The 13,364-nt window shown below is 55.2% G+C and overlaps 1 protein-coding gene across 1 annotated transcript; it reads right to left on the bottom strand.

Annotated features, from left to right (window-relative positions):
- Positions 1 to 8,641: 8,641 nt before the first annotated feature.
- VRTN (vertebrae development associated) lies at positions 8,642 to 13,354 on the bottom strand. The gene is made up of 2 exons (XM_009698826.1): positions 13,308 to 13,354; positions 8,642 to 10,670 (listed from the first exon to the last, which is right to left on the bottom strand). Exons 1-2 carry the CDS (start codon positions 13,328 to 13,330, stop codon positions 8,642 to 8,644), a joined length of 2,052 nt encoding a protein of 683 aa, XP_009697128.1. The 5' UTR covers positions 13,331 to 13,354.
- Positions 13,355 to 13,364: the final 10 nt, after the last annotated feature.

Below are 13,364 nucleotides of genomic sequence, written 5' to 3'. Positions count from 1 at the left end.
GGGCGGCGGGGAAGGGAAGGGGCTGTGCCAAAGCATCCCTAAGGGGGGCATTATGCAAATGGAGAAATTAGTTGGAAACAGCCTGAAGGGAAACATGTGGAAATTGAAATCCGAGGACCAGCATGGAGATTGCTGCTGAATAACTTATTATAGACTCACAGCCTCTGCTGCAGCCACCCGAGCAGAAGGGAAGGAAGCAAAAAGGCAACAAGGAACAGCAGTCGGGGACGATGCAAGCTCCAGAAATTTGACTGAGCTTAAAAAAAAAAATGTTAAACTAAACCCTACCAGTGGGTGTGGAAGAGGTGACTCTTCACCCCCTCCCTCCTGTCCTCCCAGAGGACGGGTCCCTCTCCCACCTAGGATCCCCAGCTGCACCACAGAGCTCCATAATGGTACTGATCCCACAGGGGATACTCAGAAATTTGGGGTGAAGGAGGAACAGCTTCAAGTTCTGTCCTGGCAACATGTCTACCCCAGAAGGGAGAAGGAGGGAGCCCAGCAGGTCGCAGCTGTGGGAGGTGATGGGAAGGGCCGGGAGTGCGGATGGTCTGTGCCCGTGCAGTGGTGGTCGAGCAGGATTCCTGGTGAGGGAGGATTTGGGGTTCTCTGAGCTGGGGGTGGAGGGGGAGTGGTTGAATAGTGATGTCCTGCAAGGGTGTACACTGCAATCTGCTGTCCTTCCCCACACTCCAGAGCTTTCTAAAAATAATTGCAAGAGGTGCTGAAGAGTCCCACAATATATCAGAACAAGCCCCCCCTTCTTCATTCATGAGTATTTCATTATCCATAATTAGGACATCTATTTGCACCTGAGTTCTCCACCAGCCAGCTGCAGGTGCCTGTCCCTGTGAATGCAGGTGCTGTCTGGCACCCCCAGCACAGCTGCGGTCCTGCAACCCTCTGTCCCCAGCAACCCCATCCCATTGCCCTCCTGCTCACTGCTCCCCAAATGCCCCTGCCCTGGCCCTGTTGCTCCACCAGCACCCCCAGCCCTTGCTGTAAGCCAGTGACATGAGAAGCAGACACAGAAAGCCACCAGAAAGCCCATCTCCTGCCCCTCTACCCATTCCTGTGCCCAAACACCCCTCTCTCATCTCACATGCTGGGCAGCTTTTGGGTTGTGAGAAGTACCATCGCCAGGTGTCCCAGATGCCCTCCCTGCTGTGAGGACAAGACCTTGAGGACCAAGCCAGCCCCCATCCCTGCGGCTGGCTGAGCATCCCCTCCAACCCTCCCCTGCCCTGGAGACGCTCCTCGCTCAGCCAGGAGCTCGGAGCAGCGCTGTCTGAGCTGCACTGGGCTTTGGTTTCTTTTCCTAGCAATGGAAAACATGTCGTCTTCCAGCTTGGGCTGCTTTTGTAACCTCCACGATGTCAAGGTGAGTGCTTCCCGGTGGGCCTTTCTCTTCAGAAGCAGCTAAGGATGGGGTGGATGGAGCCTGTGCCAAGGCTGGGGGTGGCCTTTGAATCCTGCCTCCTTCTGGGACGCAGCCAGGAAGAAAGCTGCAGAGGAAAAAAGCACCAGTGCCTCAGCACAGATCTGAGCAACCAACACATCTGAGCTGCTGCCTGCTTCCCCCAGCTCTGCTTGCACTGCTTGCCCCTTGGCAAGGACTGCGGTGTGCCGAAATGAGGACACTGGCTACAGGTGGGGGCTCGGGAGTGGTGACGAGGGGTGGTGGGATGGGGCTGTGCTGGATCTCGCTCCTCTTCCCACAGGGATGAGGCAAGAGGATGGAGGAGAAGGGAAAATAAGCTGCTGCAGTTTGTGGGGGAAATGACCTCTGCAGGACCCTGTCCCCGGCCAACAGGATCCACTGGGGCATTGGTCCTCCAGCCAACCTGCCCCTCCTCGGGGTCAGCCCGGAGGTGGGTGATGTGGAAAGCACCAGGGCAGGACGTGGGGTGTCCTTCCTCCTGCGCTCCTGGCACCTTCATCTACCTGGGAGGACAAAGCCACTCACAGAGGCAAAGCTGCCGCCTGCTCTCCGAGCAGTGCCCATCGGTGGGTTGGGATTGCAACCAGTGCTGGTGGGGCAGAAATGCCTCACTTCTCTCCCCATCTGTCCTCTGGATGCTGGCAAGAAAGGAGACACAGGGAAATAAAACTGGAGTAAGTCCTTCGCCTTACTTAATGGCACAGTCAGTGTTTTCCCTTCACAGCAATCAGTAAGGAAATAGCTAATTATCTGAGAGGGCAAATTTTCTATTCCTGCCCCAAAAAAATTTAAAAAGCATTTAGCAGTGCATCTCTTCGCCTACCTTATCCTTTCCCCTTTGCTCCCCCAAAACAGCCTGCAGCAGAGAGAGCATGGGGAGGCACAGCCTGTGGCAATGCCATCTCTCCTGGGGCTGGCAGGAGAGGATTTTTGCAGAGAGAAGCCAATTAAGAGCCATCATTCAGGCGTCAGCTGCTGTGAAATCAGGAGGCTCATTACCTCTCCTCTCCCGACAGATGCAGGCACCAGCTCCTTCTTCCACAGCCTCCGGTAGCCAGCACTGGTGGGGCTAAGCTGTCCCCACGGGGCAGGAGGACAAGCGGTGCCGAGAGGGGACAGAGCACTAGGTGGGGACACCCTGCTGGGGACAAGGCCAATGCTGTCCCTATGGCCCACGGTGAGCCATGGGGCTTGCTGCGATGCCACAGGCGGGTTGGTTAGTGAGGGTGATGCACTGGAGTGTGTTAGCATCACCCTCCACTGCTCAGCTGTCCCTTGTGGTGCCAAGGGGCTGTACCCCTGCACAGCCCCCTCCCCGCTGTCCCCCTCCACATCCCTGCAGTGTCCATGCGCAGGGATGTTTGGGGACCACATCTGCAGATGCGTTCCTCCTCTGAGCTGACCTTGGTTTTGCTGTAGTTGGTGCCCAGGCTGGTTCTCAGAGGCGAAGGCTTTGCAAGTGAACCGCAGCTGCCCTTTAGAAGGTGCGTCTTAAAAATGAAATCTAAATATCCTCACAAGTGATACTTTGGGGGCTTTGGAGATTCAAGACTAACAAGTGCCAGAAGCATCTGACTTGTGAGTTCCAAGGCCAGACAGGGCCTGTGTCCCCCCACCCCAAATGGGCAGGGTCTCCCCTTGGGCCAAGCTCCCCCGAGCAGAGGAGCTGGTGCTGCCTCTCCAGCCGTGCCAGAGGGCGGGATGGGATGGGGGCAGCGGTGGAAGAGCCTCTCTTCTCCTCCCACCTCACCATACTCCACACGGCTGGGATTTTTCCACCTCTTTTTCTCAGCAAGCAAAAGAAGCAGCCACCCAGGCCTTCATGAAGCGGTTCACATGGCTGATTTCTGCTCATGTTGAAAATGCACTGCTTAGGTCCCACGCATGCAGGGCTCCTTTCCACTGCCAGCCCTCGGCCCTAGTGCCACCAGGCTCTGCCTGGCTTCCCTTCCCCACGCTGTCCTCTCTGCTGCCTTGGAGAGGCTGAGACGCTCGGCTCTCTCCCTGCTGGGCTCTCTCCCTCTACGGCACGTCTTCCCCACCCCTGCTCCTCTCCGAAGCTCCCTGGTTCATCCAAGCTTTTCCAAATTACTCATTTCCAAAAATGCCATGGTGTCCTGCAACCGCTCTACTGCTGGACACAGACAACGCAGCCCTCCTGCTCCCTGTTTCTGCTCAGGAGCTTTTCCAGCTGCAGGGCTGCGCTCAGCTCGCTCCCACCCTTGGGAGACTTCCAGAGGCTTCCCAAGCAGAAATGCCCCCGCTCCACAGCGGCTCCCTCTTTACTTTTGAAGACACGGTGCTTAAGTGGATTTTAATCTGTTCAGTGTTTGTTGGCTTCATTTTTAAATCAATCTTGTTGCTTAATCAAAATGTCAGGCAGGATCAAACCCAGTGTCTCGCAGAAGTCAGAGGGCAATTGGAGTGCTGCCTTCTCCTGGCACGGAGAGCTGCACAGGCAGGCTCCCTGCCCAGACTCACGCCGTGGCAGAAGTGCTAGGAAGATACAACTCAATTCCCAAGTATCTGAGTTTCGTGGGAGGTGTCCATCCCGCCACAGCTCTCCTACCTTCCCCCAGTGCTGCTGTTACTGAAGCGATGGAGGAAGGATGGGGAGAGGGGCAAAGGAAGAAGCCAGGGAAGGAGAAATGAAATGCAAATAAATGCAGTATCTGCCAAAATGCCATCCTCGGAGTAATGTATCAAAGCCTAGGCACAGGCAGTAAACTCTTGACAGTATTAGGCTAGAAAGATGGACATTTTTCCTTCCTGAAGTGCTTTCCTATCTGAGTATTTTCTCCAAAACTCTGGCATTTTCCAGACATTGACTGTGATAAATCAGCATTACACATCAGCTCACTTGTTTTCTAGAAGAGGAAAGGCAGAGAATGCTGCATCTGGACCTTGGCTAAACCGCTGGGATGGAGCCACACCAACAGTTGTCAGGTGGGGGCTGGTTCAAGAAAGCTAAGACAGGTATTAACAGGTTATTAACATTTTAGAAGATCTGTTGGGCTGGAGGGCAGAAGTCCTTGAGGATCCATACAAGGACTGATCTTCCATATTTTCAGTAGCAAGCCAGCATAAGTAGCAGGGGTGCCTTGTTGCTAATGAGACAAAATCAGAAGGGTTTGGAAATACAGAAGAGTAGTAAACAAACTGGGCTACCTTGAAGGCAGGAGAAGTGGAGATGGGACGAAATGCAGGGAGATGTGATGCAGGGTTACCAGTAGGAATTGCTGCAGCAGGCAGGGAGCTCCTCGTCCGGCAGGTACCGGGGAAAAGACCAAGCCATTGCTCCAGCATGGAAAAGGCAGATCTGATGTGAAGATCTACAGGGCAAATTGGTTCAGCAAAAATATTCATGAAGGACAACGAAAGGGCAGCAGTGGGCCACGGCTGGACTCCAGGAGACATTTTCAGCCACGGTGCATGAGAGGTGGGTTTGAATGGGGAGGCAGAGAGAGTGGGAGGAGAACAGGGAGCGGAGACCTGGCCGTGACTGGTGTAACCCGTTAGGACAGAGGTAGATGGTTCCCCACAAATATCCCAGGGCCACAGGAGGAAAAGGAGTCTCGTCTCAACAGCTAGGTTGGCTCAGCAGTGCTAGTCGCATGTAGCCCAGATCTATGAAGGGAATTATGCAGTGGACTGATCCAAAAGATCCCTTTTTTCCTTTTTCTCCTTATCTTCTTTCCTTCCCTCCCCACATAGATATTCTTGTTAATGAATTGCTTTTATGCTTGTCAGCTCAGGAGCAGTTTTGAGTGGTGGCACTGACTTTTCCGTCTTCCTGCCGCTGCTACATCTCCACCGATGATCCCAGCAAAGCACAGGAGCTATCTTGCAAACCCAACCCTTTCGCTATCTTGAGATGCTTTTAAGACCAACACTGTTGCTCTTTGCACCTACAAACCAGCTGTCTGTGCAAAATCTGGAGGCAAAGTGGTGCTTGAGCTAACACATACTAGCTAAGTGCCCCAAAGCTTTGCTTGGGCATACTCAACTATTCCCATGGCACAGCATCCAGGCAGGCTCCACTGCACTGCATTGCCCACCTCCCGCACCTGCAAACCCCCTCCCACAGACTCCAATGGGATGCGCTAATGGTGCGGCAGAGCCCTAAATTGCAGGTGGGTGGGAGGCTGCTCCCCATGGGCTTTGTAGCCCCTTGGCTTCTACGTTTCACTTACCCTTTAATTTCCATTTTTGCTGGGGTTGGTGCTTTTAAGCACCCGCCTGTGAGGAAGTTCGGGTGTCACCTGAGCTAAACCTCGCTCCACGCGTGCAAAGGAAGAGATTTATTAGCTGGTGCCTGGCAGTGCAGTGTGGAGCAGCTGAGGCCGCCTCAAATTCATCTTCCACCACTAGCTCAATGTGAAAGCAGCATGACAGGTACAAATCAAGTGCTGCAGTGTCCTCTGTGTGTGTGTGTGTGTCCCCATTTAAACTCTGCTCAGTCACAAACTACATCAGTAAATAATCCATCCCTCTGCCCTGGAGAGCACTGGATACCTCTCACCACTGAGGCTCTCCTGATGCCCATCTGCCCCCAGCAGCAGCTGGCAGCCACCCACCGTGCTGTGCCATACCAATGGATGTCCCAGCCACTGCCCCGCTGCCAGGCACAGCCTGCCCCAGCCTCAGGGCCACCCAAATGAGGCCTGTATTAGCAACCACAGTCACAAAACCCACCCTCCCTGCTCCTTCCCTCAGCTCAGCTGAGGAAGTGAACACTCTGGGGGGGTCTCACGTCTTCCCAGCCACTGCCGCCCCTGAAAGTGGCTATCTCCAGCCTCCGGCAGTTTGGAGACACAAGCAATCATTCTGAGGTAATTACCAGCTTACTCCCTTGGAGGAGTTCACTGGTGAGAAGTCACTGGCAGCTAATTACTCCGATTACTCCCTGACACACAGAGCCCGGGCACCCAGGGCTCTCTGCAGCAGCACACAGCACTGCTCGGGCAGCTCCCCACCTGCCTCCCTCCCTGGGGCACCCACTGCCCCAGCTCGCCTCCTCTGGGACCACACAGGGTATGCTGGGGTTGGTGGATGGATGGATGGATGGTGGAGAGATCCCACCAGCATCAAGGACAAGGAGCTAAATGCTTTCTTAAGAGATGCCCCACTAGCTCAGCACTGTTCCTTTGGGGCTGCCCCAACACATAGCTGCTGAGGCCCAAGAAGGCCCCAGGACAACTCTGAGCACCCATTTCTCCTGCAGGTTGATGCCAAGGAAAGCTCAGCAGGGCTTCCTAGCATAGGTCCTCATCTGCCTAGGAGGTTCATGGTGAATGAAGCCAGACTATATCAGGAGCAGGACTGGGCTGCAGCAGCCAGTGAGGGGTACCAGAGATGCTGAAGAAGGAAACACAAGTTGTTTGCAAGCAAGATTCAGGGGGCAGGGGGAAAGGAACAGACAACCACATACATTATTGCATCTCAACTCTTAACAAGGTCACCAAAGCTTCTAATGCCCCTGCATTAGCTGAGGGTAAGACAGACAAGACTCGGCCCTGCTGTTAGACCCAGCCTCAGGGGCTGATGTTGTAGGTGCAGGGCTCGAGAGGCTCTCCCCTCACATCTGTAGGGTGCTCTGGCTCCTCACAGCTTCCTAGGAAATAAGAGCAGGTACTGCAGTTGTCACCCCCCTCCTCAGTTGTAACAGCCAGCCCCAAACCCCCTACAGCTCAATCCTAGACAACCATGCTGGCAGACACACCAGGGGAGCTCACACACTAAGGAGATGAGGATTTTGAGGCCTCCAGCAGAGCCTGGGCAGGCAGAAACCCCCACAGCCCTGCACCCCAAAATGCTGGCAGGGCAGAGGTGCCAACAGCCAGTTTCAGCCTCCCAGTACAGTACCACAACTTCAGGGCAGGACCATCCATGACATCTCAGACATTGCCACCATCCCCCTGCTATCACAAAGAGCTGTGCCCAACTGCATCATCCCCAGCCTTGCATCTGACCTGGGAGGCAAGTCCTGGCCCTCTCATCAGGGGGAGCACAGCTCCTGCCAGGCCTCCAGAGCACCCCCAAGCAGATGGTCCCCACCAGGTCCCAGGAAGCAGAAGAGGACCTTCACAGGAGCAGGGACTGAGGTGTGTACAGCCTCTCCCTGCCCACAAGACAGTTTTAGAAAGCAGACAGGGAGGGGAAAGCCTTGCCCAGAACTCACACAAGCAAGAGTGAGAAAGCACACAGGACGAGGAGTGGAAGTGTCTTTATTGCTTTGGTTTCTTACAAGTGATATACATGCACCTAGGCTTGCTGCAAGGAGACACTCACGTTGCATTCAGCTTGCAGCACGGCACAGGGGATGCAGGGACACTGGGCACACAAGGTTTGGTCTCTCTGCCTTCTGCCAGGCACCAGGGAAGAGAGACCCTAGGAAAGTAAGGCAGCTGTCAGCGAGTAAAGGATTGTGTGAAAGGTTATTGCTACAAGACCAGAAAGGTCAGGGACAGCTTCTCCAGAGCCTGCAAAGGACACCAGCTCCTAACTTAGCATTCCCAGCAGACAGACTACGGTGGGGACACAAACAAGTCCCCTCCTCTACCTGCCTCTGCTCCCTCTAGGGAACATCAGGGCAGCCAGAGGCAGGTATTAAGAGCCAGAAAGCCAAGGTGGCATCGGTGCTGACCTCAAGTGAAGCTTTTATTCTCCTTAACTGGGAAGAACATGGATCAAAGATGCTCCTCCCATAAAGCTGAGCACTCCCCAAGCCTCTCCTCACCCACAGCTGAGCCAGTGTTGCTCTGCTCTGCTCAGCAAGGGGATGCTGGGCACCTCCACACTCACCCTGCACATCCACATTACCCATTCAGGCAAGTGCCTGGGACAGAGACACTTTCACATCCTCCATTTCAAGAGGTCTGGCAGCATCCCGTGACACCGGCACAGTACTGCCTCCCTTGCTCACCCTCTGAGCACAAAGAGAGGACAAACCCCCAGCCCTTCTCCTTTGGGGCAGCTCAGTGCCTTCTCCTTCCACTCCTCATGTCTCTGGGAGTGGGCACTGTGAGGATGCTCCCATACCCGATTGAAACACACAGAAAAGAAAGCCAGAGACCAGGAACAAAACCAAACCAAACCGGAACAAAAAGTTAGAGCGGGGCCCCATCCCAGGCACCTCACCCAAAAGCCAAAGGGCACATCAGCAGAGGAGCTGTGGCCAAGCCAGCTGGCAACCAATGCTCAGGCATCCACGAGCGTCAGCCCATCGTGCAGGGCGCGCTTCCACATGTAATAGGTGGAACGGGCCGTGAGTGGGAAGCGGGCACTGAACTCCTTGTAGGTGGGGAAGGTCTTCGACTCGAAGCGCTGCTGCAGGAACAGCTTTGCCTGTGCCTTGAACTGGGCAGTGGCGATCACATCCATCACAAACATCCGGCTATTGGCTCTCTCTGACATGGCATAGCCCGAAATGGTGGTGTTGTATGGTGTGGCTGGTGATGGCTTATCTAGGTGCTTGGTGGCTACCTCTATGTGGCACTGGGGCTTGAGGCCTGGCTCAACCCTTGGAGGTGCCAGGGAAGCCACCCGGTTCAACGGCCGACTGGAGCTGGTCCAGGGCAGGGGATGCTGCCCAACGGCTCGGCCACTGCCCTTCCAAAACCAGTAGGCTGTGGAGGAGAGAGACGGGTAGCGCAGGCGGTACTTACAGAATGGCAGCCGCCATTGCTGGACCTGCCTCCTGGCCACATCTCGCAGCTGCTTTCTCCAGCATAGAGAGGGCTTGAGCTGCAGGAGACTCCTGGGTGCTGGCCGGTCTCCATTCAGCCTCTTCCTAACAGGCACGCTGCTTGGCTTCAACTGCAGAAATGGCTTTCCTATTGCTAGCGGTTTCTGGTTATCCAAGGGAGACTGGGGGGGTTTGAAGTTGGGGTTCTCCTTGATTGCTTTTCTTCGCCAGTTGTAGTAAGTGGACCTGGAGATGCCAGGGAAGCTGCGCTTGAAGCACCTGTAAGGCACCAGAGTGTTCATGGAAATGCATTTCTCCAGGTAGGATTTGGCTCCTTGCATGAAGATTCCTGCTTGGATGGGGTCGAGGGAAGGACTCGGGGATCTTAAGCTCCCCCGTGAATTTGCTGGCTCATCCATATCAGCCTTTTTTGGGACATCTCTGTGAAGCTCCTGTAACCCATGGGCCTCAGCCAGGGCAGAGGCATCACCATTGACCATGCTCTGCATCTCATGCTTCCAGGCATAGTATGTGGATCGGGAGATTTCTGGAAACATTTGTCGGAAGTGCTGGAGGGGGATTATATTGCCCTCCTGAAAGCAGGACTGGAGGAAATGTTTAGCTGCAAACCTGGCAGCGGCTTTCTGCCGGTGTTCACGAGACTGGCGCTTCCAGCGGTAGAAGGTGCTCTTGGTAATGCTGTACCGGTCACGCAGGTTGGAGTAGGTCAGCTGGGGGTCACTGTTCAGCAGCTCAAGGGTCTTCATGGGCTGGACAGGAGGTTCTGGCAAAGGCATCGTGGGTTCTAGCTCCTCCAGGCCAACTACAGCCACAAAGTACTGCGCTTTGAAGACCTGCCGGGAGAGCTGCTGCCCTGACCACATGATGTGGAGCGTGGAGGTTCGCGGGCCACACTTCCTGGGCCGGATGAGCCGGTTGAAATAGGGCCGGATCTTCAAATTGCTCATGGGGTAGATAGAGTAGATGTTACACTGCAGTACTGAGGCAAGAGCATAGACGTGCCACATGTTAGCAAAGGTGCCAGGAAAACAGGTAGCTTTGATATCAGCATCGAAAATGGCCTCCAGGATAGCCATGGGGAGGCTGGTCATCTCTGGGGTCTCCTCAGTGCAGAGGGAGTAGCGGGCAGCCTGCAGCATCACCTTGGAGTCGATCATGCCATTCAAGTAGTATTGCTTGTGCAGCAGCATTTCCACCACCGTACGCACCTGCAGCTCCAGGCTGAGGCTGGGGTTGCCCCAGAGCAGCACACTGGCAGCCTCAAAGAGGCGGTTCCCCTCACCTTTGCAAACCAGAGGCAGCATGTTACTTGGGGCATCCTCAGGATAGAGGCTCCTGGCTACCCGGTCAACCTCCAGCTCCTCTTGAAACTGCCTCCCACAATAGCCAGGGAGGGAGAAAGAGGAGAGGGTCCTCTCCGCCTCCAGCGCAGCACTGGTGAGGCCCTCCAGACCAAAGCATTCAGTGGCTTCCTGCAGCTCCTGCAGCACAGACTGCACCAGCTGGTGCCGCTGGATCATCCTGAAGGACAGCAAAGAGAGAGAAGTCACTGGAGATGAAGATAGTGCACACTCCAGCCTGCCAGGGGCCTGGCCTCCAGGTCCAGCTCTTCTCCAAAGGACAGGACGGGGGAAAAGAGTAGAGGAAAGGCCACTGCTCACCCCTCCACCCACATTCCCAAGGACAAAGGAGGAAGCCCAGGTCCCCACAGGCAGACCTGGGACAGGGACATGGACTCAGCTTGCTCTCCAGTGACCTTCTGCAGGCAGCACACATGGCACACAGCCTCCAGAGACACTTGCCCAGGTGAAACTAAGGAGCGACTGCATCCATCGGGGTGGGAAGCCAGGTCACCACCTCCTACTGCTGCATGCCTGGCTTTGCGCCTGGCCTCACCCCTACACCCGTCTCTCCCACCCGCAGCTCTATCCATTTTGTTTTACCACCCCACCGCCAGCACCCAGAGAGAAGACAGCCTCAAAGGGGAAACGTTTGTCATCTCGGCAGGGAGGGACCTGTGACAGAGCAACACTGCATGGGGGCACAGAGGGACCCGACTCAAGGTGTTCAAGCCCAACAGAAGAAGGGGCAACGAGCTTGCCCCCTCGCTCAGAGCAGGGCACTACAGTCGCACCCATTGCATGCACTGAAAACTTGCTGTCACAAAACCTGGGATGGGAAGAAAAGCCGGAGCCAGCCCAGATGCAGTTACTGCTGCCTAAGCCGACACTAGATGTCACTTGCTGCTCAGCAGACACACACCACCAGACAAGGAGAAGCTGCAAAAGGAGGGCTTCTCCTAGACGAGCGACCAGGCAGGAGGCAACCCAAAAGTGCAGACGGACGATGAGCACTGGGTGGGTAGTTCAGAGGCTGTATGGAGCCCTCTTCCCAGCCTGAGCCCATCACAGTCCTGCCCTCCCTCCCTCCACATGCCAGTTCCCACTCAGGCAATCCAAAGGATCAAACCTGCATCCTCGCTTTTGTCGGTCTTTTGACACCTACATGGCTCTGCCCCCACCGCTCCAAGAGCTTTCATGCTATGTGGTCCTTACCCCATGATCCAGCTCCATCAGTGCAACCCTCTTCAGCACCTTTCTGCCACCAGCCAACTCAGGCCCCTCACCTCTGCCAGACCAGTCTCTCCCTCTTGAGCCAGTTTTCTCCCAGGGACCAGAACACTTCACTCAACTAGGGAACCCAGTCTCCTCCATTTTCTCCTAAGGCTCATTCACATGCCACCCCCAACATCTAGGGCATCACTCTGCAGTCTACTCAATTCACATCCCAGCCAGAGCCCATCTTCTCACAAAACTTCACAGGTACCACTACACACTCACAGCTCTGGACAGATAGGGAAACGGGAGAGCCAGGCAGGAAAAGCAGCAGCTCTGCAGTAAAACAGATGTCCTGCCTGACCTCTCCCAATTCTAAGGCCTGCACACCGCTGCAGATAAGGTTATTGCTGTAGCATCTACAGCCCCTGGCCATGACCAAACAGCAAATAAAATGAGGTGCTACAGAATCACATGGCCACATCCCAGCTACTTCACCACAGAGAGCCTCCCTGGTGCTGCTGCTGTCCCTTGCCTTTAATCAGGCCACAGCTGGCCACCAAATCAACTCCCTTCCCCTGCTGCAAGCTCCTCCACAGCCTCCTGCATGTCAGGGGCTACAGCCCTCTCTTACAGCTCCTTCCACAGTTGTGGGGCATCAGGTATCAGAGACAACAGAATACACACAGCTGTGGAAGCAGTGGAGATAAACTTGTCCTAAAATCCTAGTCCAAGCAAGTATGGGGCTGTCGCTGTGGGTCAGGTCTGTATGTTCTCCTGGAAGCTTGTAGAAATTTATACGAAGTTTGGCTAAGCCTATGGTGAACATGTGCTGGAGGAGCTGAAGCAAAGCCATCCCTCAGGAGAGCCACAGTGTTGGCAGAGCCCAAGTCCTCCTTGCCTGCAGCCTACCAAACCCTTTCAGGGACAGCCACCTCACCCCGCAGCAGCCGCTGCGGCCTCCCCTTTCAGCCCCCACAGCCCGGCTGAGCGCTCGCCCACAGAGCCAGGAAAGGCAAGACAAGCTTTTCCCCTGGAGGGGGTGAGGAGCTGACACAGGCTAGGGAGCATCAGCAACAGCCCTGGTCTTTATGGCCCAGTGGGCACTCCCCACCCCCTTACAGCTTGCGGGGAGAGGGAGGGCGAGAGGGAGAGCTGGAGGCATAGGACTTAATACTTTTCTTCAGCGATAACCCCACAGCCTCAGTGTCACTGCCAGCTCCTGCTGGCCAGAGCAACAGGACCTCAAAAGCAATCCTAAGGCAAAACCCACAGCTGAAACACCAGAGATGAGCTCCTGGGGCAGGATGGAGAGGGGCTCAGGTAAGCCAGAAGCAGCAGTCAGCCAAGCTGGGGGCTTGGTTTCATTGTCAGAGCAAACCCAACAGCTCTCAAGACAGAGGACCTGCTGCAAAGGGAACATTTTTCCCTGTGCACCCTGAGCAAAGCCAGCCGAACACGACAGACAAGTGCTCCCTAAACTGCCTCAGCACCAAGAGGTAACCAAGGGAGCTTTTCACCACTGATAAAGAAGGTTTTACCTAACCTGGCTGCTTTCGCATTGTAACAGATAAGCAAACACTCGCAGATCATGTTCCCTCACCTAAACTGATGGGCTGGTGGCATCCAGTAGTGCAAGTTCCCCCAGCCAGCCCCAAAA

The sequence above is a fragment of the Cariama cristata genome, unplaced genomic scaffold (assembly GCF_000690535.1).
Source record: "Cariama cristata isolate BGI_N322 unplaced genomic scaffold, ASM69053v1 scaffold34444, whole genome shotgun sequence".
In the NCBI taxonomy this organism is placed as follows: domain Eukaryota; kingdom Metazoa; phylum Chordata; class Aves; order Cariamiformes; family Cariamidae; genus Cariama; species Cariama cristata.
The sequence above is the reverse complement of the archived record's forward strand: the minus strand, read 5'-3'. Positions and strand labels throughout refer to the sequence as shown.